Genomic DNA, 23,148 nt, shown 5'->3' with positions numbered 1-23,148 from the left:
TCTTCTATTTTCATATAGGAGCTCTTAACTGTTTATGCCAGGAGCAAAAGATATACTACCATACACCAGCTATACAATTTCCATGAAAACTAATATTAACACGTTTCATAGGGAATGTGTGCAAAGCTATTTAGCTGCAGACTAAACGATCAGAAGAAGTATTAATATTTGATGCCTAATGTATGCATAATATAATTAGTGTTTGTATGGTAGCTAGACCTATTCAATTAGGTCATCGCCCCTCTCGCCATGGCCCAGGAACGGTGGCTTCTTTTGGTAGTCACTACTCACTAGGAGCAAACTAGTCAACGATCTTACTACTATTTGCGTTATTTAGAAAGTTATTTAGAAAGTTATAAAATTTAAAATATATGTGTATTTCTCAGATGTTTATTTCTCTATGAATATCTATATACTTACTCCTACCCATGAACCATGAAGCTCATGACTTTGGCTGTGTTTAGATCCAAAGGTTGTGTTTAGTTGGATCCAAAGTTTGAATTTTGGTTGAAATTAGAGATGATGTGACTGAAAAGTTGTGTGTGTATGACAGGTTGATGTGATGGAAAAGGACTGAAGTTTGGATGCAAACACAGCCAAAGTTTGGATCCAAACTTCAGTCCTTTTCCATCACATCAACCTGTCATACACACACAACTTTTCAGTCACATCATCTCCAATTTCAATCAAAATCCAAACTTTAAATCCAACTAAATACAGCCTTTGTCAGAATGCATCATGTCAGAGTGGTATATAATAACCTGAGTTCTGTTTTGCAGTACTACTGTCAGGGTGTACGTCTACTTCCTACTACATTCTAATAATACGCTTTTGCGTGTTTTTTTTTTAAAAAAAAAGAGAAAATGTCCGAGAATGGCCTATTTTATTTTGCAAATCACAGAACCATCTACCCCTTAGGTCTCAATGCAGACGATCGTTTCAAGAAAAGGGGTAGATGGGTGTTACCTGCTAGGGATGTTGATTGCACCCAACAAAGCTTCCTCCTTTCTCTGCTCTTGCTTTAGTACCATTAAGAGTGAATTGCACTTTTGACCTACATTTATTACCTAAGTTACATATTGGACTAGGTAATACTAAATGTTTTCATTTTAGACCTTGTTACCAAGCTTTGCACCTTGGACTAGTGGGCCCACACCCCAGTGACATAGTCCTTGCGTCTTCTTCTTCTTCCTCTAGTCCTTGTAGCTGATTCAAGGCTGCTCTTGTCAGCCCCTTCAAAGGCCAATGAGCTTATGTTCTCTTGGCGTTGGTGAGATCTTCCAAAATCCCCTGGTGAATGAGCAAAAGCCCCCGGGTTAATGAGCAAAGCACAAAGATATCTCCTTTTCCAATTTTTGCTTCCAGCCTATAGTGAACAAGCAAGGACAGAGACATCTCCTTTTCCATTTTTGCTTCCAGGCTTCCAGCTAGTAATGAGCTCGATTTGCTCTGTGTCACGGTCATCCTCCTCAGATCATCTGCTGTCTCTTGGAGAAAAAGATACGAGAGCTGGTCCGAAACCGAAACGTTTTGCAAAGATAACTAGTCTAAAGTGAAAATTAAAGTTCAATCCTAGTCCAATATGCAACATTGGTAATAAAAACAAGCCCAACATGCAATTCACTCTACGATTAATTAGCTAGGGAGGAGCAGAGGTTAGAACTGAACGGATTGCTGGTTAACAATCAGCGAGATGGAGAGCAGCAACACTTACTTCGCGCCGTCGTGGCCGGAAACGGAGAAGGAGGCGAGATCGTCACCGGCGCCGAGGGAGACGAATTACTCTTCTCGCTGAACCATACTAGAACTTTAGGCGCGCTTACCGTTTGCTGAGAGCAATGTAAATCAGGAACGGGTATAATTGAACGTTGAAGAGAACCTAAAGCAGAGCAAATGATACCAACGATATAGGCAAAAATATAAATTACACTGTCATATCTATGTAACAACACTATAATCCAAGCCTGAAGAAAAATCAAACCAAGTCATGATAGCATTCAGAATCATACAAATCCAAACATAGTAATAGTGTAATCGATAGATTTAATAATTACTTTAAATCATACATGTTATTGGTCAAAAGTATCACAAGTCAAAACATGTATATGTACTTATATTGATAAATGTGGAGTTTGAAAGGACTTCATTCTAGCATGGGCTGTTACATAACTTGAATTCTGATGTTACATGATGATCAGAAATAGACCCTGAATACTGCAAGATAAAAAAAACACCTAATAAGTTCAGAAACCACAACAATTTAGATAGCCAGTTCTTTCATGAATTCTGAGAAGACAGTGAAATGCTTTTCCACTTGCAGATACTGGAAAAATTGGTAAACAAAAAGAATAGTCGGCCGTGATTTCTTCCACTTATCCCTTAATTTAAAAGGCAAGGACTGACATCAAGTTCACAAATTTTCAAAGTGGGTATAAAATGATACATCTTAAACTCTGCTTAGTATAGCAATAACATGAGAAAGCACAGCCACAAGGATGCTAGATAGCCAAAAATCTACTTCGCATATTAGGAAGAAATATACCCGTATAATTTTGACATACCTGAGCACCATATATGGTAGCAACCAATCCTTTTTACATGAATAAGACAAAAGGAGTCATCAGATTTGACATTTATAATAGGGTTGCACTAATTACTCTCTAAAGAAGGTTCCACTTATCTGCATGCATAACAATACCTTTCAAGAGAATAAATCATATCAGATGAAGAGCTATAGAAATACAATGCACATTTAGCTGAAAGGAGCATAGAGGACACATACACATTAAAAATGTACAGCACCCACTAAACCTATTTGATTACATCAAGCCACTGAATTATCAGTTAAAATCCACTGCTAGATGCTCCCTCAATCATACCAGCTCACAAAGAACGTTTTTCAGACTAATCTCTGCTTGAATATCTAGTACTATTTGGTACATGGTCCCAAGCAAAAAAAAAAAAAACAGAGAATTTTCCATGTTCTGATTTGTGATTCTGACTTCTGCAGTTGCTAAATATAATCCAACTAAAAAAAGATTTTCCAAGTTTTGATTTGTCTTAATTAATGCCATGTTATGGATGGTAATAGGGGAACATTAAATAGTAGTTTAAGCAGAGCAAAAAATAGGATTATGCAAGAGCTGCTAAGAGCATCGAAAGCGAAGCACATTGCTTGTGGAACTTGAGGAGTAGTCTGGACAGTGAAAATCACATTGCCAACAGGGAAGTAGGCAAAACATGAATATCGCAGACGATTTCAGCAAACATTTGGGATGCTTTACAAAGCTCTAATGAGATTATATATGCCATGTTATCATATCTGTAATTATATATAATTTCACTGTCATTCAAACCTTGAATATCACATTTTAATATCATGACCTTTTAATATTCCATTTAGAGTTAGTTAAGTACAAAGATAGTCATGGAGGTCGATCAATGTATTTTATGAGCATTTTAAGTTACAGGTTCACAGTAAGAAGTGTCATAGCATAAACAGCATATTTATATTAGTAAACGTGTTCTCAATGACTTCATTCTAACAGAAATAGCTACACAACTTGAATTCTAACTCAGAAATAGAGCTTGAATCCTGAAAGGTAAAGTCCAGAATCAATTGTAAATTGGTAACTTATCCCATTTATAGGATAACTTCCTCCTAAAATAGTTTCAGACTTTTTTTTTACTTGCCGATACCAATGTTACATTTATCAGGCAAACTTGATTTGGCAACAAATTAAAGAGTTTTCATGTCTAAATAGAAACAATGAAATTTGGGATATAAGGTTCCAATCGTACAAAATGTACAAATGGTTTAGCAAGTAACACATATAGTATAAATGAGCATTCAAACTTGTGGGATATGATATGGAACCTTCAGTAGGTACATCTTAACTAACCAAGTGAACTTCATCACACAATCATTTGCAAAATTGAAACGATATAATGGCATTTGTCAAACTTACATGAGTTTCTAGCTTTGTCAGAAACTTAAGAGATTCTTCATTTGAAAGAAGCACAATATAAACCCATAAAATAACTGTGTAATAAGTAAAAGAGTAAACAACAATTAATTCACTTTCCATTGCTCAAATCCCACTACTGCACCAAAATGCAGAATGCCAGAATCCCTCAGCAGAGCAGGAGGGCATATGAAATTCCTTGTACTTGCAATATGGATGCAAAACCGTACCGATAGTCAACAGAGCTAACAATCTGAAATTAGTGGCTGAGATGGTCGCAAGCAATTAGTACCAGGGGTGACCACAGCAAGTAACTGAGAAGAGAGAAGAGGCTGGAAGTAACTGACATGCCAGCAGCGGACAGAGAACAGGAGGCCAGATCATGAGTAGATCCAGCATTACGGAGATGATTATCTGGCCCTTGCAACACCACAATCATCTTTCCCCAGTAGCAAAACTGTGCATCTGTGCCCTATCGACCTCAAGCCCTCACCGTGCCATGGGATTATCGTCGATGCTGAAGGCACGGCATCAGAGGCAAATGTGTGCACCATTTGCAGAGCTGCACGCCGCCACCTCGAACCTTTGCTTCACTGCTCCGCTGCGCCGAGTCGCTGAATCGACCGCTCACGGAGTCGCAGTCGATGTTGAGTGTTCCCCGTTCGAGCTTTCCCCATTCTGGAACTATCAAGCAATGCCTTTCCTTCCAAATGTAGCAATTAGGAAACCGGGCACCCCTGAACATCCTCAGCACACAGTCCGTTAAGATGCAAATGACTGGAAGTCTGTATTGTGCATGGAGTGGACAAACAATTTGTTACTATACTTCTCTGCTTGTCAATAAGTCTGCAATTTGCATTACCTCTACGTCTCTGATAGTATTTTTATAATATTTTGTGCAGGTATAATTTCTCATAACACATACAATGCACAGATCCCCTTCATCCAAATATGTATCTTCCATGTCATAAACCTTATGTCAGTTCCATATACAGGTGCTCCAGGATAGTACAAATCTCATCAAATTTGGGATGGCAGAAGTCTCCTGCTAAGAACTCATGAACAACACTATCCACTTCAACCCAGCTGCACCCTGATGTTTTGTCAATAACTTTTCCCCTCATCGATAGCTGCACATCCTCAACAGCATCCCATTGCTGGCCTCGAGCTAGGGTGTTTCTGAGGAGAACATAGTTGCCAGGATTCTTGGGTTCAATCCTGATGAGTTCTTTCGCTGCAATCTCACCGACATCAACATGGCAATGCTTCCTGCAGGCATTGAGCAATGCTCCCCACACACCTGCATGTGGTTTCACTGGCATTGTCTTCAGAAAACAGTGTGCTTCTTCAATGAGCCCAGCTCGACCATATAGATCAACCACACAAGCGTAGTGGTCTGGGGATTGCTGAACTGCATATGTGGTTTTCATCAATTCAAAGTAGTTCTTTCCGTATTCCACTAGCCCGGCATGAGCACAAGCTGATAGTACGCCAAGAAATGTGACAACATCAGGTTGCAACCCAGAGTCAACCATCACATTGAAAAGATCCAATGCATCTCTTGCATGTCCATGTTGTGTAAAAGCAATGATCATCACATTATAAGACACTGCATCCTTTGGATATGTCTCAGTAAACAAGAATTGAGCTTGGCTGATGCAACCGCACTTGGCATACATGTCAATCAACGAATTCTGGACATGGCAATTCATCTCAACACAACTCTTCTGTATAAGTCCATGCACTTGCCCCGCAATTGTCAAAGAACCAAGCTGTGCGCACGCAGACATCAAAACAGCCATCGTCGCAGCGTCAGGCTCGAACCCTGTTGCACGCATCCTATTGAAAACCTTGACCGTATCAGCCAACGATCCTTCCTCCGAGCATGCGGCAATCATCATGTTCCAGCTATTCACATTCCTCACTGTCATCTCATCAAACAATTCCCTCACAGTGGCAGTATCCCCCGAACGCAGATAACCGGACATGAGTGTATTCCACGAGATTGGGTCCCTCTCTGCCGTCCCATCGAACACCTCTTGCGCGGCTGCCATATCACCAGCCCTTACATTGCACGCCACCATAGTGTTCCCGACCACCACGTTCTTCACAGGCATTTCGTCGAACACCCTCTTTGCATCTCCCACCAGGCCAATATTCCCGTACAGATCGAGCAACGCAGCGCCCACGTGCACGGAGGAGCAGCCCAGCCCGGCCTTCGCCAAGAACGCGTGCACCTGGAGCCCCTCATGGACGGCTCGCACCTTCGAGCAGCACTTGATCACGGAGGTCACGGTGAAGGCGTTCGGCCGCGGGCCCGACCGGAGCATGAGCGCGAACAGCGCGACCGCCTCGCCCGCGACCTCGAGGGCGTGGGAGGAGGAGGACGACGACGAGGCGTGCCTCGCGTAGGCGGAGATGGTTGCCGTCCAGAGGTACACGTTGGCCGAGGCGGCGGGTACGCTGTCGAAGACGGCGCGGGCGTGGCGCGGCGAGGACGACGACGCGACGAGCGCGACGGCGGCGCGGGCGGGCAGCGGGAGGCCGCGGATGAGGAGCTGCGCGTGCAGCTGCCTCGCCGCCGCCGCCGGGGACGTCGCGCCGCGGCGGGCGAGGCCGGCCAGGAGCGCCGGGAGCGGGAGCGGGGGCGGCGACGGCATCGAGGACGGAGTCTCGCCGCCGCGGCATGGCGCTGGGGCGTTTTGCTCTTCTAAAACTAAAAGGGTTAATTGAAAACTAGAAACTAGAAAGCGTAATAATGTTGGTTGAAAGCTTGAAATCATCAATTTTCCTCGAGCAAAAAACAAGGCATACGTTTAAATTTTAAAACTTAATTTTAAGTTGATATTGACGTTCTTTTATTATAGTTTACTTTTCACCATTGGCTTTTAGTCACTAAGAAAATCACTAATAAGCATTTCGTTAACCCAATAATCAAACGTATGCGAGACGATGGATTACTATCCAGTTGATTATTATTCAATATCTGTTGGATACAATGACAAATCTTAAATTTGTGTCAAATACCATCAAAATTAGTATGGCTTTCTTGACAAATCAGAATGTTATTTGTATCTACGCAAAAAAAAAATATTTATTTGTAATGGTTTCATGGGTTTATTTGTAATGGTTTCACGAAGGATTCAAAAATTATGTTTCTCATAGATCTCATGTAACATGTCAAGGAGAAATGAGTATTACAACAGCATACATCGGCAAGCCCTTTTTTCGTGCATGCTTGATAATTGATCCAGCAACCATAGAACAATAACACCCTGCTTATTAATACTCGCCTCAAATTGATATGCCTATACAAGTTTGTAAGCAACGAAGCGTCCCAAATTATTTTCGATCTATACATGGCAAGTATGGCACACACTTCCTTTTTCATCTTACTCATCTGTTCAAGTTATGCTTTTCCATGCAAGAACATGTGGACTGGAGGCCAGAGAGAGTGGCAATTTATAACGCTGATCGCAAATCCATTGTTTAGCTGTTCTTCCCTTCATCTATTGCCCTCCGAGTGTGGCGAATGGCGGTTGTTTGCACCAGAACCAGGGTAATCATCGAGCTCAAACCCCATACTTCCACTACGGGTGAATTCCGATTCTTCAAAATCGATAGCCTGAACGTTTTCAAAAGTTCGTCAATTCAGCGGTGTTGTCAGATTCAGAGAAACAGACAGAACAAAAAACAGGGCGTTTTTTCCATGTATATATAGCTGATCAGATAGTCTCCAAGATCTTATACATTATATATAGCACCACACAAAAGGTTTTCGAATCTACTTCAAACTGCTGTATAAACTATAAATTATCTCAGAAATCAAATAAATAGGACCCATAAATCAAAATTGAAACATGAGGGAGAATAGCATCTATGTATAGACTGGTTTACACAACTTAAAAGCTGCAGCAAGAACAAGCAGCTAGCATCTCTTTGAATAAACTGAGCAAAAACGAGGATAGATAGCACATCTAATGCATGATCTGAGTTCTGAAAACAAAAAACCTGTATTACCTCAGTCGTTGCATCAGAGGTTGGAGTTGCTTTGCTTTCCTGTAGCACTCTTAGACCTATGAATGGCAAAACAAACCACCAGAATTAAGAAGAGATTAAGATCCATATTCAGTATGACATGGGATAGAGTTTGAGAATATTGCCATGGGGAGGTTCACTACTTGATACATGAATGAAACAACACGAAACCAAAAGCACCATGACTATATATGGCGAAGATAAATTCCTCATCCTCCTACGATGTCCTGTGCATATATAGTTGCTTCTCTAATTTCTGTGATGTTTGCATAGGACAGTGAATTCATTGGTCTTATATAGCAGCTTATCATGGATTAAAATTATTTGCTCAAAAGTTGTCCACGATGATGTGTAGCCCATCAATCAAAGTCCAACTATTCCCTTTACTTTTTCCATGATCCACTTTCTTGCAAGTGAAGTGAAGGAAACATTTTTCAACTGAGACTAAGAATTGTGTGCACACATGACATGCCTCTGGCATTTCAAAGGGAGCTCTCTTTCGTAGCAAAATAGCAGGTATGCTTTGTCTTAATAAATTAAATATAGAGAATAAAGAAACCGAATCTTGGTGATTAAAATTCCTATATGCCTTGAGTATGAGTACATGTGCCACAGTGTTACAGCCCCACTACAGCGCCTCAGTGCAACAGTATACCACAAAATCACTGGTTTATGACATGGTGACTACTGTGGTGGAACTTCTTTTGTTATTGACTATTCTACTACAACACTTTGATTGATCAGACAAACAATTTCCACTATTTGTACCTTTGAGGGAAAAAAACGGTATTTCTTATCCTGAAGCTGCTGCATCATGCATGTAAAGTTAGTACTAGTCATTTTCAGTACCTACCAACTTATTTTCTTCATTGAATATGCTAGTGGTGGGTTCAGCACCAAGCATTCAGAAAATGAATGTCTTATGGAAAAAGTAAAACTGCACCTAAATCAAAATCTCCACAACAATAGGGCATTGACAATGAAAAAGGCCTACCGGCATATTAGTAATAGCTAAACATCTTTTTCACTTCTTAAGTCAAAGAATAATTAACTTCTAGATGTAACCTGAAAATATTCTCAAGGACCTAAAAGGCACCAAATAATATTGTGTTGATATTAGGGGAAAAGATAGATGAACTGTATCACTGATGTAGGTAAATCTGATTTCTCTTGCTCCAAAAAAAGATACCGAAAGGTAAATGACCAAAATTGTACTGTCAAGATTTTTTCTCTGTGTGCTGTCATCTTTTGCCAGATCCGAGTCATATTCCACCGAAACATATGCAATTAGGTAAGACAATTTCTAACTGTGCTCCCATAGTGTGCGATGTATCGGTATTGCACTATGGTTAATTGGTAATTTTGTTAATTACTTCCGTACAGAGGTACAGAAATTCAGATATACTGTACATAACTCAGTTGGATACAACGGAAGAAGATGAATGAAAAAGTAGCTCTTGCAAACAATAATGAACTAGTATACACAAATTTGTATAAAGTTCACATTAACATTAAACAAGAAGCTAATTCACATAAAAAAACAGTCAAATTTACTATAAAGTGTAAAACTAACCAAGCATACGCAAGAGAACATTGTGGGATACTCTGTAGGAAATGTAATGCACGAACCCTTGCAGTGGAATCGGTTCACAAATAACTACTGTTAGCTCTATATTATTGACAGATTGAGATAATCCTTTCATAAGGTGCCAGCTCTCATAAGCGTGTCATTTGTTTTTCTCTCCAGTGAAAGCAACATGATAGAGTCATAGATTAAATTGCAGCTCTTCAGAAAGGTTATTGGGGGGTGGGGGGGGGGATGTTTTGCAAACCCATGTTTAAGAGAACCTGCTTCATGTCTTTTCAACACAACCTGCAATTTCGTCGTCGCACAACATCTCAATTGAACATGAACATGTCATTTCCACAATGCCCCAGAATCATGAGCAACCCAATTCAAATTTGGTCCAAATTGGTTTTATCCAGACCAGCCAGATGATAACTAATGAAGTGATTTCATCACCATTTTCATATTATTGACATCCTCCTTCGTACTCTCATACTTCGCCGGCTTAAACAGCTTCCACAGCCCAACAGGATGCCGCCACCGCCTCACCTCCTCCTTCTCCCTAACTATTCCACCGAAAATCCTCTCGCACTCCGGATACGGCTTCACAAATATATTGTAGAACCTCTGGCGACTGAACCTCACATAATGCTTCATCTCAATGGGGTCACCGAGCCCGCCGATCGACCGCAGATGCTCCACCACATTGTGCCGCGGGACGATCCGCCGCTCGAGGTTCACCCCCAAGAACTCCGGGTACTGCACCAGCCACCCAATCTCGAACCCCATCCTGCTCACCAAGAAATCCACCTTCCTCTCCACATCCTCCAGGCCGTACAGGATCGCCCGCGGCTCGGCGGCGAGGACGCGCAGCGCGTCGCGCCGCGTCAGCCCGCGCGCGTGCAGGAGCTCCACCCGCCGCCGCGCCGCCACGGCGGCGGCGAGCGCGCCGCCCGCGAGGACCCGGTCCCTGACGGCGGCCCGGCACCGGAGCTCGCCGCGGACGAGCCCCACGAGGCGGGACGGCTCCCCGGGGGACATGGAGAGGAGGAGGCCCCCCGCGTCGGACGCGAGGGCGGCCCTGATATCGCGCTCCCCGAGGCGCAGGCCGCGGAGCTCGTCGCGGAGTTGGCGGTGGCGGTGGTGGTGGTGGTGGTGCGGCTGCTTCGCGCTGGTGGGGAGGCCGCGGCGGAGGAGGGAGGCGGACTCCGCGGCGGTGAGGCCGGCGGTCTCGTGGAGGCTGGAGGTGGCGGCGGCGGCGGGTCGTGGGCCTCCTTGGCGTTGCGGGGGTGGGGTGGTGGAGGAGGTGGGGGTGGAGAGGATGCGCTCGATGCGGAGGAGCTCGCGGGGGTCGGGAGGCGAGGAGGAGAGGGGCATGGAGTGGTGGAGAGGCTGGTGGAGGAGGAGGAGGCGGCGGGGGAGAGCTCGGAGAGCGAGAGCCATGGCGGCGGCGGCGGCGGCGGCGGCGGCGCCGGAGATAAACCACCGTTTGAGTTTGAGATTTCTCCGTTCTGATGGATGCCTGAAACGGGGGGGTGTGAGTATGAACTGGCCCCACTGGTCAGTGACTCATCTATGAGGCAAAACTCATCTTGGCTATAATTTAAGGGTGGTAATGAGCCCAACATTTTGACAAACAAAATTTTGACAAACAAAATGTGGGGGTTGGGTAAAAATGGTTGAGCTGAAATTTAATACTCCATCCTAAAATATAGCAATTTTATACTAGATAAGACATATCCTAGTACAATAAATCTACACAGGGGTACTAGGATGTGTCCCATCCAGTACAAGGTTACCATATTTTAGGACGGAGAGAGTACTATTTTTTTTTGCGCTACAAATATTAAAAAGTTGAGGTGAGTTGTGAAAGGATCCGTGAGCCTTGACCCATTACCACCCCTAGTGGGTTGTAGCAATGTGGACCTCACATCTGAAGCAAGCAAGCACGATGTGAGCCATGCGATCAATGCGAGTTACTCCCTCGAAAAAAGGTCCTTTTTTTTACTTCCCGTGGTTCACGTCTTTTAACCACAAAACCATATATAAAGACTTTCCTAACTATTAAAACTGACCCAATTGACCTCCCTCGACCGTTTTGAGAGCAGTTTGACGGGCATAACGCCTATGTGTTCATCCTTGTATTACGTGGCAGCTACGTGATGCATGCTTACGTGGTATTCCGATGGTCGGGACGACGTTATGAGGAGTGTCACCGAGGGGATGGGGGTGGTGAGTACGTGCAGATGGTGGCTCCCTCAGGCCTCGAGCGGGGGGACCGAGAGGGCAACAATGGTGTTGGGACAGTGGCCATTGATGGTAGTGCCGAGCTGGTCCCTACATCCACGCACACGCTCGATGAGTGGGGCGCCAGTGGAAGTGATTTGATCTGGTTGGAGAGATCGAAGAGGGAGAGAGAGAGAGAGGACTAGCTATACAGATATAGAGAGGAGGGATGTGGAGCAGGTGGTTGCCATTACCTCTCTGCGCCAGTCACTGGGTTCCATCCATCACGGCCGTCTAGACCACCTCAACCAACAGTCCATTGACCCCATCAGGTGTGAGCCCGTGTGACAAGTTCAAGCTCCTAGTGCCCACCTTGTCAAGCTTGAGTATTGCGGCGACAAAGCAATACTCAACGCAAAAACCTCACCGGCACCTACAACGATGAAGCAACCTTCTTCTCCCGGCTTGTCACCAACCACGTGCCAACAGTCCACTCCATCGATCCATAGCATTGACGTTAGTTAGGATCGATCCATGCCTTCGAAGAACCATGAAGGAGTAGAGTTCGACCCTACTAGTGGGGATAGCAAGCTCCGGCGTGGAGCAGGCAAAGATGGAAAAGAGGAGACATGTGATGGGGGAAGAAGGAGAAGAAGTCCCATTGACATGTGGGGCAGACAACTCTTTTTTCATTATTGTAATAACATATCAACTCAGTATAGGACAAAATCATCATTGAAACCGCTTGAGGTAAAATGAACCCCACATACGACAAAATCATCGTCGAAACCGCTTGAGGAGGAAAAATAAACCGGTTTTAATACTTAAGGAAGCTTCTATATTTAATTTTGTGGTGAAGGGACATGAATCGAACTGCGGCTATAGTTGAGGAAGTTAAAATGGACTTTTTCCTACTCCCTCTCGTTAAATCGTGTTTTGCGATAATACTTTTGAAGACAGATTTATAAATATAACTTTCACGTGAGCAACAACTTTTGTGTATTCATCTCAAGAAAAGAAAACGAGTGTTGATACGAACTTTGCATTATCCAGACAGAGTCACAGAAGTCGCTGAAAACAAACATCCACGAAACAAACTACCACATGAAACAAAGCGATTTTGACAGTTTGGCTGTTTGTGGGAGGCCAGCTTGACAGTTGACACCATGAAGGAACACCATACAGCAGTCCTAAAATCGGAAAGAAAGTAAAATAAACAGGTAGTAAAAAAGAAGCTGCAAGACATCAGTAGCTTATCATCAATACCTGGTAGTCAAAAATAAATCGAAAATGAAATCTCCAGGGATGTGCAAAGCAAATCACATGCCCAACCTAATCATAATTGACCGCATCAGATTAACTTGCTGTAAATCCACATAGAAATTGTGCTAAAATAAATCTGACTTTCATAATGAACTTATGAACGCAAGCAGTTCCACTGGGTCATGTGAAATCAGTTGAGACTTCCACAGTGAACACTGAACAGTTGACCAGATTTAGGGGGTAATTATTTTCTAGTAATAAACAATTCATATTTTTCCTTGTAGATGATTTGCTGGCAAGCAAATCAAACTTCATCATTTTATGAATCGTTATAGAGGAATAGATGCATGACCAAGTAGAGTGTATTCTTTTGTTGTCATTCTGAGTGAAAATAAATATTATTCTCATGCTTTTCAGGGGAAATTATCAAAGGGTGAGAGCTCAATTTGTCATGAAAGAGATGCCAATATGGTAGAGGAAGAGCTTCATCTTTTATATGAATTTTAGTCCGGAATGTTTCGGTTCTTGATATGCTGTAACTTACTAGAATTTTAGATAATGGAATTCATCCTGGCCTGACTTCAGAGAAGCTACGGCCAACAAGGAACTTGCTAGACCACAAGGTGATAAACTGATAATAATAAATCCTTCAATCCTTCTTGAAAAAGGTTGTCTCACCTTGGAATTGAACCTTGAGCACCAGCAATCTATCATCTGATACCCAAATCCATTTGCCGAAAGAGAACAGCATCAGATGAGTTGCAGGATAGCATTTGATACATGCCATCCGGGGAGGCCTGGGAATACAGGTTCTGCTTGAATACCTACAGCTTTGGGAGAGGCTAAGTGGGGTTGTTCTCATTTCTCAACCATGCTGAACAAGACTCATTTTTGTTGGAGATGGGATGCATCGGGCCCTTACTCTTCCAGATCAGCCTACAAGCAATTCTTCATTGGTCGTGCCAAGTTTGAGGGAGACAGGCCAATGTGGAAAACCTTTCGCCGCTTCGCTGCAAGTACAATACCCTTCACAAGAAAGAGCGGAACAACAGGGTGTTCAACCGGGAGATCAAAAACTAGGTGCAGCTGATAGCAGCTATTGTGGATGAGGTGCATTTGTCGATAGCAGCAGGAGGCAAGCTGCCTCAGCTGGTGGTCTGCTTTGGACTCCTAGTAGGATCATAGGATCATAGATTTGTTTTCTATGGGACGGAGAGTGTATGTAAAAGCCGAGATTGTTGCTCAGATCTCTGAAGCGTGGGGCTAACTATGTCTTCTCTTCTTAATACAAATATAGCAAGCCTTTTGCGAGTCCTAAAAAAAGTTGTTTCGCCATGGCATTATGTAATATCTGGGCACAAAGGAACAAATCTGTATTTGAAAATGCCCCTCCTAACAAGGTGGAAAATGCCGCTACTTGTTGATTTGGAATGGTTGAAAGACAGGAATCCCGCATTGATGATTAGATTTCTAACAAGATGGATTGGTTTGTAAAGAACAGAAAGTGAATGCACCTTTTATAAGCCTCACCCGTTCATGAACTATTTATTTTGATGTACCGTTGGCATCTTTTCTTGTATCGACTTACTATCTCTCTAGATCCTGTAGAACTATTGTCGATATCTTTGTATCATTTAATTTTGCATGACAAATTCACTGCATATTATGTCATAGAATTTTTTAAACATGTTATAAATTTATCACTTTGGACAGAGAATCTACTCCAACAAAACATGGGAATAGGAAAAGAAGTGCAAGAACGGAATGCCCTGTTATCTGGATGTGAAACAAGGGCAATGCATGAGAACTTCGTAAGAACTATTTGGATCTCCCTTAATTCTGTGGCGGATATAACCCATAAATTCCATAAGCACAATGCTATTTAATTCATCATTTTTAAGTATTTAAATCATTTAACCATTTAACACAGATAATGAAAGCCATAATATAATTTTTATGGGGTTATCTAGCTTTCGAGTGACTAAAATCTTTGAAAACTGTAGTAACCTTTTTCATCCCTTGAATGAAAATCTAACCATTTTCAGCATGTCCCTTATTTAAACACAATCCCTTCATTATAGGCTAAAGGCTGAACTATGAATTGTTCTTACTTAGACATAAAATAAACTTTAAATTGATAAATTTAGATAGAGTCAGAGATAAGGTAAATCATATGCATACACAAAATTGCAGAAAATGTAACCAAATTTATACATTACAATTTACATAGCACTGCCAGTTTTAGGGTTAGAAATCTGTAATTTTAGGTGATGAAAAACTAGAAACTTTTTACATGACTGAAAGTTAGCAAACCCCAATTTTTAGTATAAAACAAGGTTGGTAATTCGATGAAAGGAATCAGTTAAGACAAGTACCATTTACTAGTCGGAATCCCCCATAAGAAGGTAACATCACCTCTGGAGAAAGGCTGCTTTAGTTCTTTCAGAATTGGGCACTTGTCAATAAGCACATTGTTTATTTCTGCAATTGCTTCTGGTACACCAGTAAAACGAAGCTCTTGGAAATTACAGATCTCCAGGTAATCTAGCAATGGAAGATTATTCCTCCAGATACTCCCAGGAATAAACATTGTCCCTGAAAGCCCAACCAACTGCAGGCGGACAAGGGAGGATAGGTTCAGTAGACAGTCAGGTATCCACTTAGAAATATCCCCACACCTCACCAACGAAAGGCTTGTGAGAGTGGGCGGCAATGCCAGCCCATTTTCCCAACTGATTCTTGGACAATCCCGGATCACCAAAGCTTCTAAGAAACGAAAACCTCCAAATCTTTCAGCTGATATCGACGATAACTCCTGGCATCCTTTTATGCTTATCATTTTGATAGCCGGTATATGACATGGTTGCAGAAATTGTTTGATGCTTGATAAATTTGTGCATTCGATAATGTACAGGTTAATCAAGTACCGGAATCCTGTGCATGGTAATCTATGCAATGATATCTTCTTAGCATTATGGCACTCCTCAAATATAAACGATATCATGTTTGGTAAATTGTCAGGCAGGAACCAGCTAGGACAAAAATTCTCTCCTTGGTAACCAGTGACCTCCAAATGTTGAAGATCCGGATGAGGATGTAGGCTTTCATAGACTTCCAATTGTTCCTGTTCATAAATAGCATTCTCTGCAAGTTGCGACATATGGAGAGAGTAAAGATCATTCTCCTTTTTCAACACAACAAGGCCAATATTCTTTTTACTTTTGAGACCAGGCAAATTGACAAGCAAACTTCCCTGTACCTGATTTACATATTTCAACACTTTGATTCTCTCTCCTCTTAGAAACTGCATGCGTGAATCCTCTCCTGGGAGATAACTGAAATTTTTCGCTCTAAATTTCCTTAGGCTGATCAGGTTTCCAAAGTCACAAGGCAGGCTTCTGAAAACACATGTTGAAGCATCTAGAGTTTGCAGGTTATATAGACAACAAAATGACGAAGGAAGGATGCTGAAAGTACGTTGGCTTGAGAAGCAAATGTAGCCAACAAGCTTTAAGTTGCTGATGCCCTCAGGTATATCTTCTATCATGGGAAGAGAACAACTCAACACACGGATGTGTTGAAGCTCCTTAAACCAGCTTCCAAGTACAGAAGCAAACTCCCCTTTGCTAAAAGCTTTACTGCACAAAAGGGTGCGCAGTTTCTTATACCTGCATAGTCCCATTAAGTCACGGCATCCAATATATCTTTTTGTGAAAATTGATAGATGGCGAACATTGGGAGGGATTGTTCGAAGGTCATCTGCATTCCTTATGATGAAGCATTCATCTTGCGAAACTAGCTGTGCCATATCATGCATCAAGTCATGTATCACATATTTGTTGCACGTTACTTTCTGAAAGAAGGATCGGCTTAGAAGCTCTTCAAAATATTGATGCAGGACAGTTACAGCTGGAATGCTACTTACATGTTCAACAAAACCTTCTGCCAGCCATATGTCGACTAGGGTATCCTTTTCAAACCTGTAGTCTTTGGGGTACACAGCACAAAATGAGAAACACCTCTTTAGATGGGGTGGTAAATGCATATAACTCAAACGCAGGGCAGGTAGAATATCTGTCCTCTCCTGCTCCAACTTCCATAGTTCACTCTGCAATATGTTATTCCAGTGTGAAGCATGCAAATTAGTCCTCAAAAGACGCCCAATAGTTTTGGCAGCCAATGGAGAACCCTTCAATTTCAGAATTATGCTTCTACCAATGTCCTCCAGATCTGGGTATTTGGATAAACTCTCAGTTCCAAATGCTTGTACAATGAAAAATTCCCAGAAAACATCTTCAGTTAGACCTTCTAGTGGAAAACAATCCATTGTCCGCACCTTATCAGCAACTTTCTGTGACCGAGTGGTGATCAAAATCATGCTTCCATGAAAAGCATTTGATAACGGTGCACAAAACCTTTGCCAATCCTGCCCACCATCTGCCATGACATCATCCCAAATGTCATCTAGTACAAGTAAAAACCTTTTTGACTCAACAATATCTTTTAAAATAGACTGAAGAGAATCCAAATTATCAAATGATGTTTCTTTCTTGGAAGATTGGATTACCTCTTTAGTTAACCTCTTTGTGTTAAAGTCATCTGATACACATGCCCAAAGGATCATATCGAAGTGAGCTTTCACCATTTGATTCTTGCAAATTTGTTGGGCCAAAGTAGTCTTTCCTACACCTCCCAGTCCAACAATTGGCAAGACCTCCACTCTACTGCTTCTCTTGCGTTTGTAGCCAGCATTAGCTTGTAATTGTACTCCTAACAATTCCAACACCATTTTCTCTTCTTCTTGCCGTCCAAAAATCTTTGACTCATTAAGAAAAGAACTTGTTTCTGGCCTAACAATTTTGTCAAATCTTTGTGCTGCACAATGCAAGCCCAAGTCCATAGACTGACGATGTAGATGGTCTAGCTTCTCTTGGATTTCCTTCACTCTGTTAAAGCTTCCTCGAATGACACTCGTATAGAATTCCTGGCATCCAGATGATGTTAGGCATTCCTCTATTCTCCCCTCTATCTTTGCCTTGAGCTCATAGTAATTAAATTCATCAATGATGTCCTCAGCATCTAGCACTGCATCCTTGATATGTGGGAGGAGTTCTGCAGCTGGTTTTTTATAGATTTGCCACTCAAGTATCTCAACAAGGTTGCGCATTTTTGGCAGAGTTGTCTGTAGCTGCCATAAGTCGCTTTGTAGATGCTTCATTTCTTCCTGCACAAAATCGTTCTCTGGTTTCTGATGAATGTTGATCCAAGAGCATGCAGATGAAATAGCTGAGCTCACACAATTGAAGAATTCAGCCCATGTGTTGACGCTTGTAACAAGCCCTGTGGCTGTCTGGAGCCCTCGGGCAGCAGCTCCCCAGCTCATGTTAGTGAATCTCGTTTGCATAGACTGGTGTGAAGAACAGGACAAAACTGGGAATGTGGAACGGTAGAAGTTATAAAACAATTCCTTAAAATGTTGGGTGCACCCTCACTGAAAGCTTAACTCACACATATGCCTGCAAGAGCAAGAAAATTTTTTTATTATGTCTTCACAAAAGCAAAAGGAAGAGAAAATTCACGACATATGGAGTGCAAACCACAGAGACTACATATTAATTGTCATGCTATCACACTGACTCAGCCATCAAAGTAATAACATAATGCTCTTGAAAGCTTTGCTGAATTACATTTCAATGAAACACATTCCACGCAATTCAATATTCAAACTCAGCCAAATCCAGAAAAAAACAGGAACAACTTGTAGTTGCATAGAGTCCCAACCGCAACAACAGTAAATTGTTTCAAGAAAACACTTTTAGAGGGCAAAAGACAGTACATAATACAGATCTCAAATAGGGATAGATGGCAGCTTATAATTAACCTGAACCCATAGATGATGACAGAATTGCAGCCATTTGATGTTAGAAGCAAACATTTGTTCAGTAAAACATATGGTAACACACAATAACAGCTGTTGGTTTTACGGATTACAGACTCAACTGGTAAAATGATGAATATAACCTCCAATTACCTGATAAACATCTCCAAGAAAAAGCAAAGCACTTGCGCTTTGCCTTCAATCTGCCGCTCCCAATTTTTACAGGTGATTAAGGAGCAAGGAAGAGAGAAAATAAACAGCAATAAAGACTCCTTTATACCCCCCCCCCCCAACCCAAAAAAAAAAACACACACACACACACACACAAAAAAAACAACAACGCATAGATACCACTGTAAATCGTTGTACCACCAATGACTACACGATGACCTAAGAATAAAATATTGTGGAGTCATATTCAATCTCAATCATGGCTGATGTACCTTCTGATATATGCAGTCTAAAACTGTGGGTTCAAACCAGGTCATTGTTTTGAGCCAACTGGATCGAACAACAGCATAATATTGATACCATTGTACTAACACCATGACAAAACTGATCCAATAGGTTAACCATGAAGCCTCCAAATAAATTAGTAACATCAAGAAGCAACATAGGATGTACCATCACATTCAGAAAAATATAAAGATCTCTTTAATATTGCAAAGTAATACTGCTAGCATGGATGGATTCTAATAAGATGGCAATCAGAACAAGATCCTGTAGAAGATAAATCTGATATCCAACAAATCGGAGTAACCAAGGACCAATTTACCAAGATCAGCATTATCTGAACATACAATGAGTCCACCAAGAGATAATACCTCACCAAGGGATGAAAGAACCTCTTACGATCTCTGTTCTTGATTGGCTACAATGGATTCAATTTTCTTTGGACACTTTCTTTTTCTCCTGCATTAGTCATCTTGTAAATATTTCCATTATATCCCACTTCCACAGTCCACTATTCAATATATTGTTCCGATGCGTATTGTCCAGATTCCTTCTCATCAAATGCCCAATAGTTTTGGCAGCAAAAGGAGAACCATTCAGTTTGTGAACAATGTTTTACCTATTTCCTCCATTTCCAGGTTGTTGTTAGAGCTCCTAGAACCAAACGCTTGAAGTTTGAAGAATTCCCAACTGACCTGATCCATCAGAGCATGCAGATGAAACAACTAAAGTGACACAGGTAAAGTTTTCACTCCATGCATTGGCTCCAGTCACAAGCTCCATGAACCCTCTTGCTGCAGCACCCCAGCTCATGCTTAATGTATTTCTTGCTGACTTGAGCTATGATCTTAGGGAAAATTGAGCAATCTAAGATCTTGGAACAGAAGATAATTTGGGACCATGACAAGGTTGTAAGTTTTTTATATAGAGAATGTTCATTATTGCACCATTAGCATAAGCTTACCTAGTATACATCCTGCTAGAGTGCAACTCCAATGGTCAAATTGCAGAGAACAGCTCCTAGTTATATGCACTTTGTGTACTCACCTGATCTGTGCATGGAAATAGTTAGAAGAGAATCCGTCATATATTGATATAACAAATCAAACAGGAACATATCAAGAGGAAGCACCTATTGTGAAGTATGAAGCACACTTGTTCAGGCTTCAAAATACACATGAAAAATCCCAGGAAGTTGCAGATAAAAGAACATAAATATCCATATTCTATTTTTCTCCTTCTTGTTCTTGTTCTTCTAGATTTGAGCGAGATATCCCGTACTGTAAAAAGAGGCTTTGTATGAATCGTTTGTTCTGCCCAATTCATAAACGCCTCTGCAATCCCGAGGGGCAAAGCAACCAAGCAACTCACTGTCTGTCCATATAAAGTATAACCATTTTTAAGAAAAAACAAAAAGCAATAAAGGTGGAACGATCGCTGATTGCATACATACACAACGCTTTGCAAGACAATTAGTACTACAATATTGCAGCCCTAGAAAGGATGAAAAACCATATTCGAAGTAGTGTTGTCTGATCTACCAACCACCTGAACACGCAAGCGGAAGCAAAAGCAGTAACCAACACTCCATTTGCATCTCAGCATCTGTGTCTTACGCAATTTCTCGGATGCACATCCGGAGTCCCATGCTCATGCTCATGCTCCCATATGGCACTGAAACGCAGAAATCCGGCACAAGATCCACACTCCAGTGGTGATGCCATTTGGTCGATTCACATATGAAATCAACTAAATTACACAAACACAGCACCCCATCCCCAATCGGATGGGAAACTGTATCGCGACCTACAGTGAGGAGGTGATTGGGGGCGGTCCGTGAGTGGTATGCTCCCCAAAATTTTCGATCCAAGCAAGGGAGAGGAAAGATCACCTGCACGGTGGCCGGCCGCCGTGCCCGCGCTACGGCCTTTGGTGTGCCTGCCGGCGACGGCGAGAACTGTGGCAGCGGTGAGAACTGTGAACACCCGGGGGGGGGGGGGGGGGGGGGGGGGTGCGACGGATGGGACGAGCCAGGCACCACCCGCGGTGAGGAAGCCCGTACGTGCGTGCTCTTGGGGCGCCTCCGCGCCATTGCCGGCCAACAGCAAGCGGCAGCGAGGAGACTCCGACGAGCTGACGCCGCCGGCGAGGCCACCGCGTCGCGTCTTGGGCCGTTGGGCGCTCGACGTGTTCTCATCAATTTAATCGGCCCATGATAAGTGGGCCGGAGCAGTTAGGCCCACCGAATCTTCAATTTGTGGGCCCAGATCTTCCCTTGCGCAGAGTACGAATCGGCACGGACTGGCCCGGTGGTGGTTTGAACCAACTCTCGCTAAAATGGAATAAGTTCACTTTGGGTCCCTCTATTTGTCGACTAGTCCGATTTTCGGCCCCTGGTCACAAAACTGGGTATGATGGGTCCCCAACTTAACGAAACCGTTTAAATGAGATCCCTCGGCGTATTGTGTCCGGTTTTGGCTGAGGTGGCGCCTACGTGACTCCTTTTGACCAGCTCTTTGTCCAACGTATCGTTGACGTGGCGCGCTTATGTGGCAATTAGATCTGAAAAAAATAATAAAACATGTGGAACCCACATATCAGTTTCACACGAATAATAAAAAATGGTGGGCCCAAGACCCATACGTCATCCTCACTACTCTCTTCTCTCTATCCCCCCTCTCTCTCTATCCTCTCTCTCTCCATCTTCTCTCTCTCCAACCGACGGAGCGGGGTAGGCGGCGGCCGAAGTGGGCGACGGCAGGGCGGAGCGGCGGCAGAGCAGAGGGGCAGAGGCAGAGAGGGCGCGGAGACGAGGGGTGAAGCGGCGCGTCGTGGGCGGAGCTGTCGGCCGGCGGGGGAGAAGTCGCAGCGCGGCGGTGGCCGGAGGGGCGCGGGGCACCGACCGTTGGGTGCAGAGGAGCCGCCCGTGGCTTGTGGCCGTCTGCGGGTGCGTGCCGGCGTCCACCTTGATGTTGGTGTTGCCGTTGGCGACGAGGCCATCGACCAGGGTCTTGAGTTCGGCCTGCACGTCGCCGGCGACGAAGCGGAGCGGGCAGAGGCGCCGCGCTCCACTTCGACCTCCATGAGCTTAGAGAAGACGCCAACCATGGCTGCCGTGTTGTACGTGCAGGCCTCCGTCGGGCGCCGTCGAGGTCGTGCGACTTCTCCCCCGCCGTGCTGTGGAATGAAAGCATACTGCTCGGCAATTACTGGACTACCTGGTGAATTAGCTCTTCAAATCTACAAGCAAAATTACGGAAAATTACAGACATGTGAATCAATGAAAAATTGTTCATTATACTTTTGCAAATTGCAATGTTTTCACTTGTCATTTGTCAAATACTCAACAAATGTTACATTTTTATGATGCCAAAGCCTTTCCTAACCCTTCCCCTTTCTATCCATTTGTGCTAAATCGGGCTAGTTGCTTTGCTGCCTTGCCCTTGCTAACTTGTTGGTGTTGCTGCCTACTCGGCTTGGAGCTGGGCTGCTGCGCGCAGGCGCACAGCCGTGCAGGCCAGGTGGCACCTTGGCACTAGGAGCGGGCAAGCACCGCCACACCGGCCTGCAGTCTACAGAGGCTCGCCGCCTAGCCTGGACGCCGCACCCGCACCGTTCACGGCTTCACTCAATTCAACGCGATTGGGGTTTTGGAATGGGGAATTTTCGACCAACGGCCGGCGTTGTGGGCCGCGCCGCCGGGGGCGGGGAGCAACGGCGGTGGTGGGCACGAGGGCAACTTCAAGATCCTGCTCATC

The 23,148-nt window shown here is 43.3% G+C and overlaps 3 protein-coding genes across 8 annotated transcripts; all 3 read right to left on the bottom strand.

The window, feature by feature from the left end:
- Positions 1–2,228: 2,228 nt before the first annotated feature.
- On the bottom strand, positions 2,229–6,673 carry LOC127756652 (pentatricopeptide repeat-containing protein At3g29230-like). Its single transcript, XM_052282010.1, has one exon. The coding sequence runs from the start codon at positions 6,623–6,625 to the stop codon at positions 4,940–4,942; it is 1,686 nt and encodes a 561-aa protein (XP_052137970.1). The 5' UTR covers positions 6,626–6,673; the 3' UTR covers positions 2,229–4,939.
- A 434-nt stretch (positions 6,674–7,107) lies between these two features.
- On the bottom strand, positions 7,108–11,152 carry LOC127756914 (transcription termination factor MTERF15, mitochondrial-like). Of its 2 annotated transcripts, none has more exons than XM_052282301.1 (3): positions 9,577–11,152; positions 7,986–8,041; positions 7,108–7,590 (listed from the first exon to the last, which is right to left on the bottom strand). In XM_052282301.1, exon 1 carries the CDS (start codon positions 11,011–11,013, stop codon positions 10,006–10,008), a length of 1,008 nt encoding a protein of 335 aa, XP_052138261.1. In that variant the 5' UTR covers positions 11,014–11,152; the 3' UTR covers positions 7,108–7,590; positions 7,986–8,041; positions 9,577–10,005. The 2 variants fall into 2 exon arrangements, with proteins under 2 accessions (XP_052138261.1, XP_052138262.1); XM_052282302.1 differs by having other exon boundaries at positions 9,852–11,152.
- Positions 11,153–12,394: 1,242 nt separating this feature from the next.
- LOC127756913 (putative disease resistance protein RGA3) lies at positions 12,395–21,547 on the bottom strand. 5 transcript variants are annotated; one of them, XM_052282299.1, is made up of 6 exons: positions 21,282–21,547; positions 20,523–21,196; positions 19,762–20,442; positions 16,985–18,575; positions 15,435–16,912; positions 12,395–12,986 (listed from the first exon to the last, which is right to left on the bottom strand). In XM_052282299.1, the coding sequence occupies exons 4-6, from the start codon at positions 18,461–18,463 to the stop codon at positions 12,842–12,844; spliced, it is 3,102 nt and encodes a 1,033-aa protein (XP_052138259.1). In that variant the 5' UTR covers positions 18,464–18,575; positions 19,762–20,442; positions 20,523–21,196; positions 21,282–21,547; the 3' UTR covers positions 12,395–12,841. The 5 variants fall into 5 exon arrangements, 4 of the variants coding, with proteins under 4 accessions (XP_052138259.1, XP_052138256.1, XP_052138257.1 ...); XR_008013331.1 differs by adding an exon at positions 13,063–13,128 and having other exon boundaries at positions 12,853–12,986; positions 15,435–18,575; XM_052282296.1 differs by having other exon boundaries at positions 12,396–12,986; positions 15,435–18,575; positions 19,381–20,442.
- Between the last annotated feature and the right edge of the window lie 1,601 nt (positions 21,548–23,148).

The sequence above is a fragment of the Oryza glaberrima genome, chromosome 12 (assembly GCF_000147395.1).
Source record: "Oryza glaberrima chromosome 12, OglaRS2, whole genome shotgun sequence".
In the NCBI taxonomy this organism is placed as follows: Eukaryota; Viridiplantae; Streptophyta; class Magnoliopsida; order Poales; family Poaceae; genus Oryza; species Oryza glaberrima.
The sequence above is the reverse complement of the archived record's forward strand: the minus strand, read 5'-3'. Positions and strand labels throughout refer to the sequence as shown.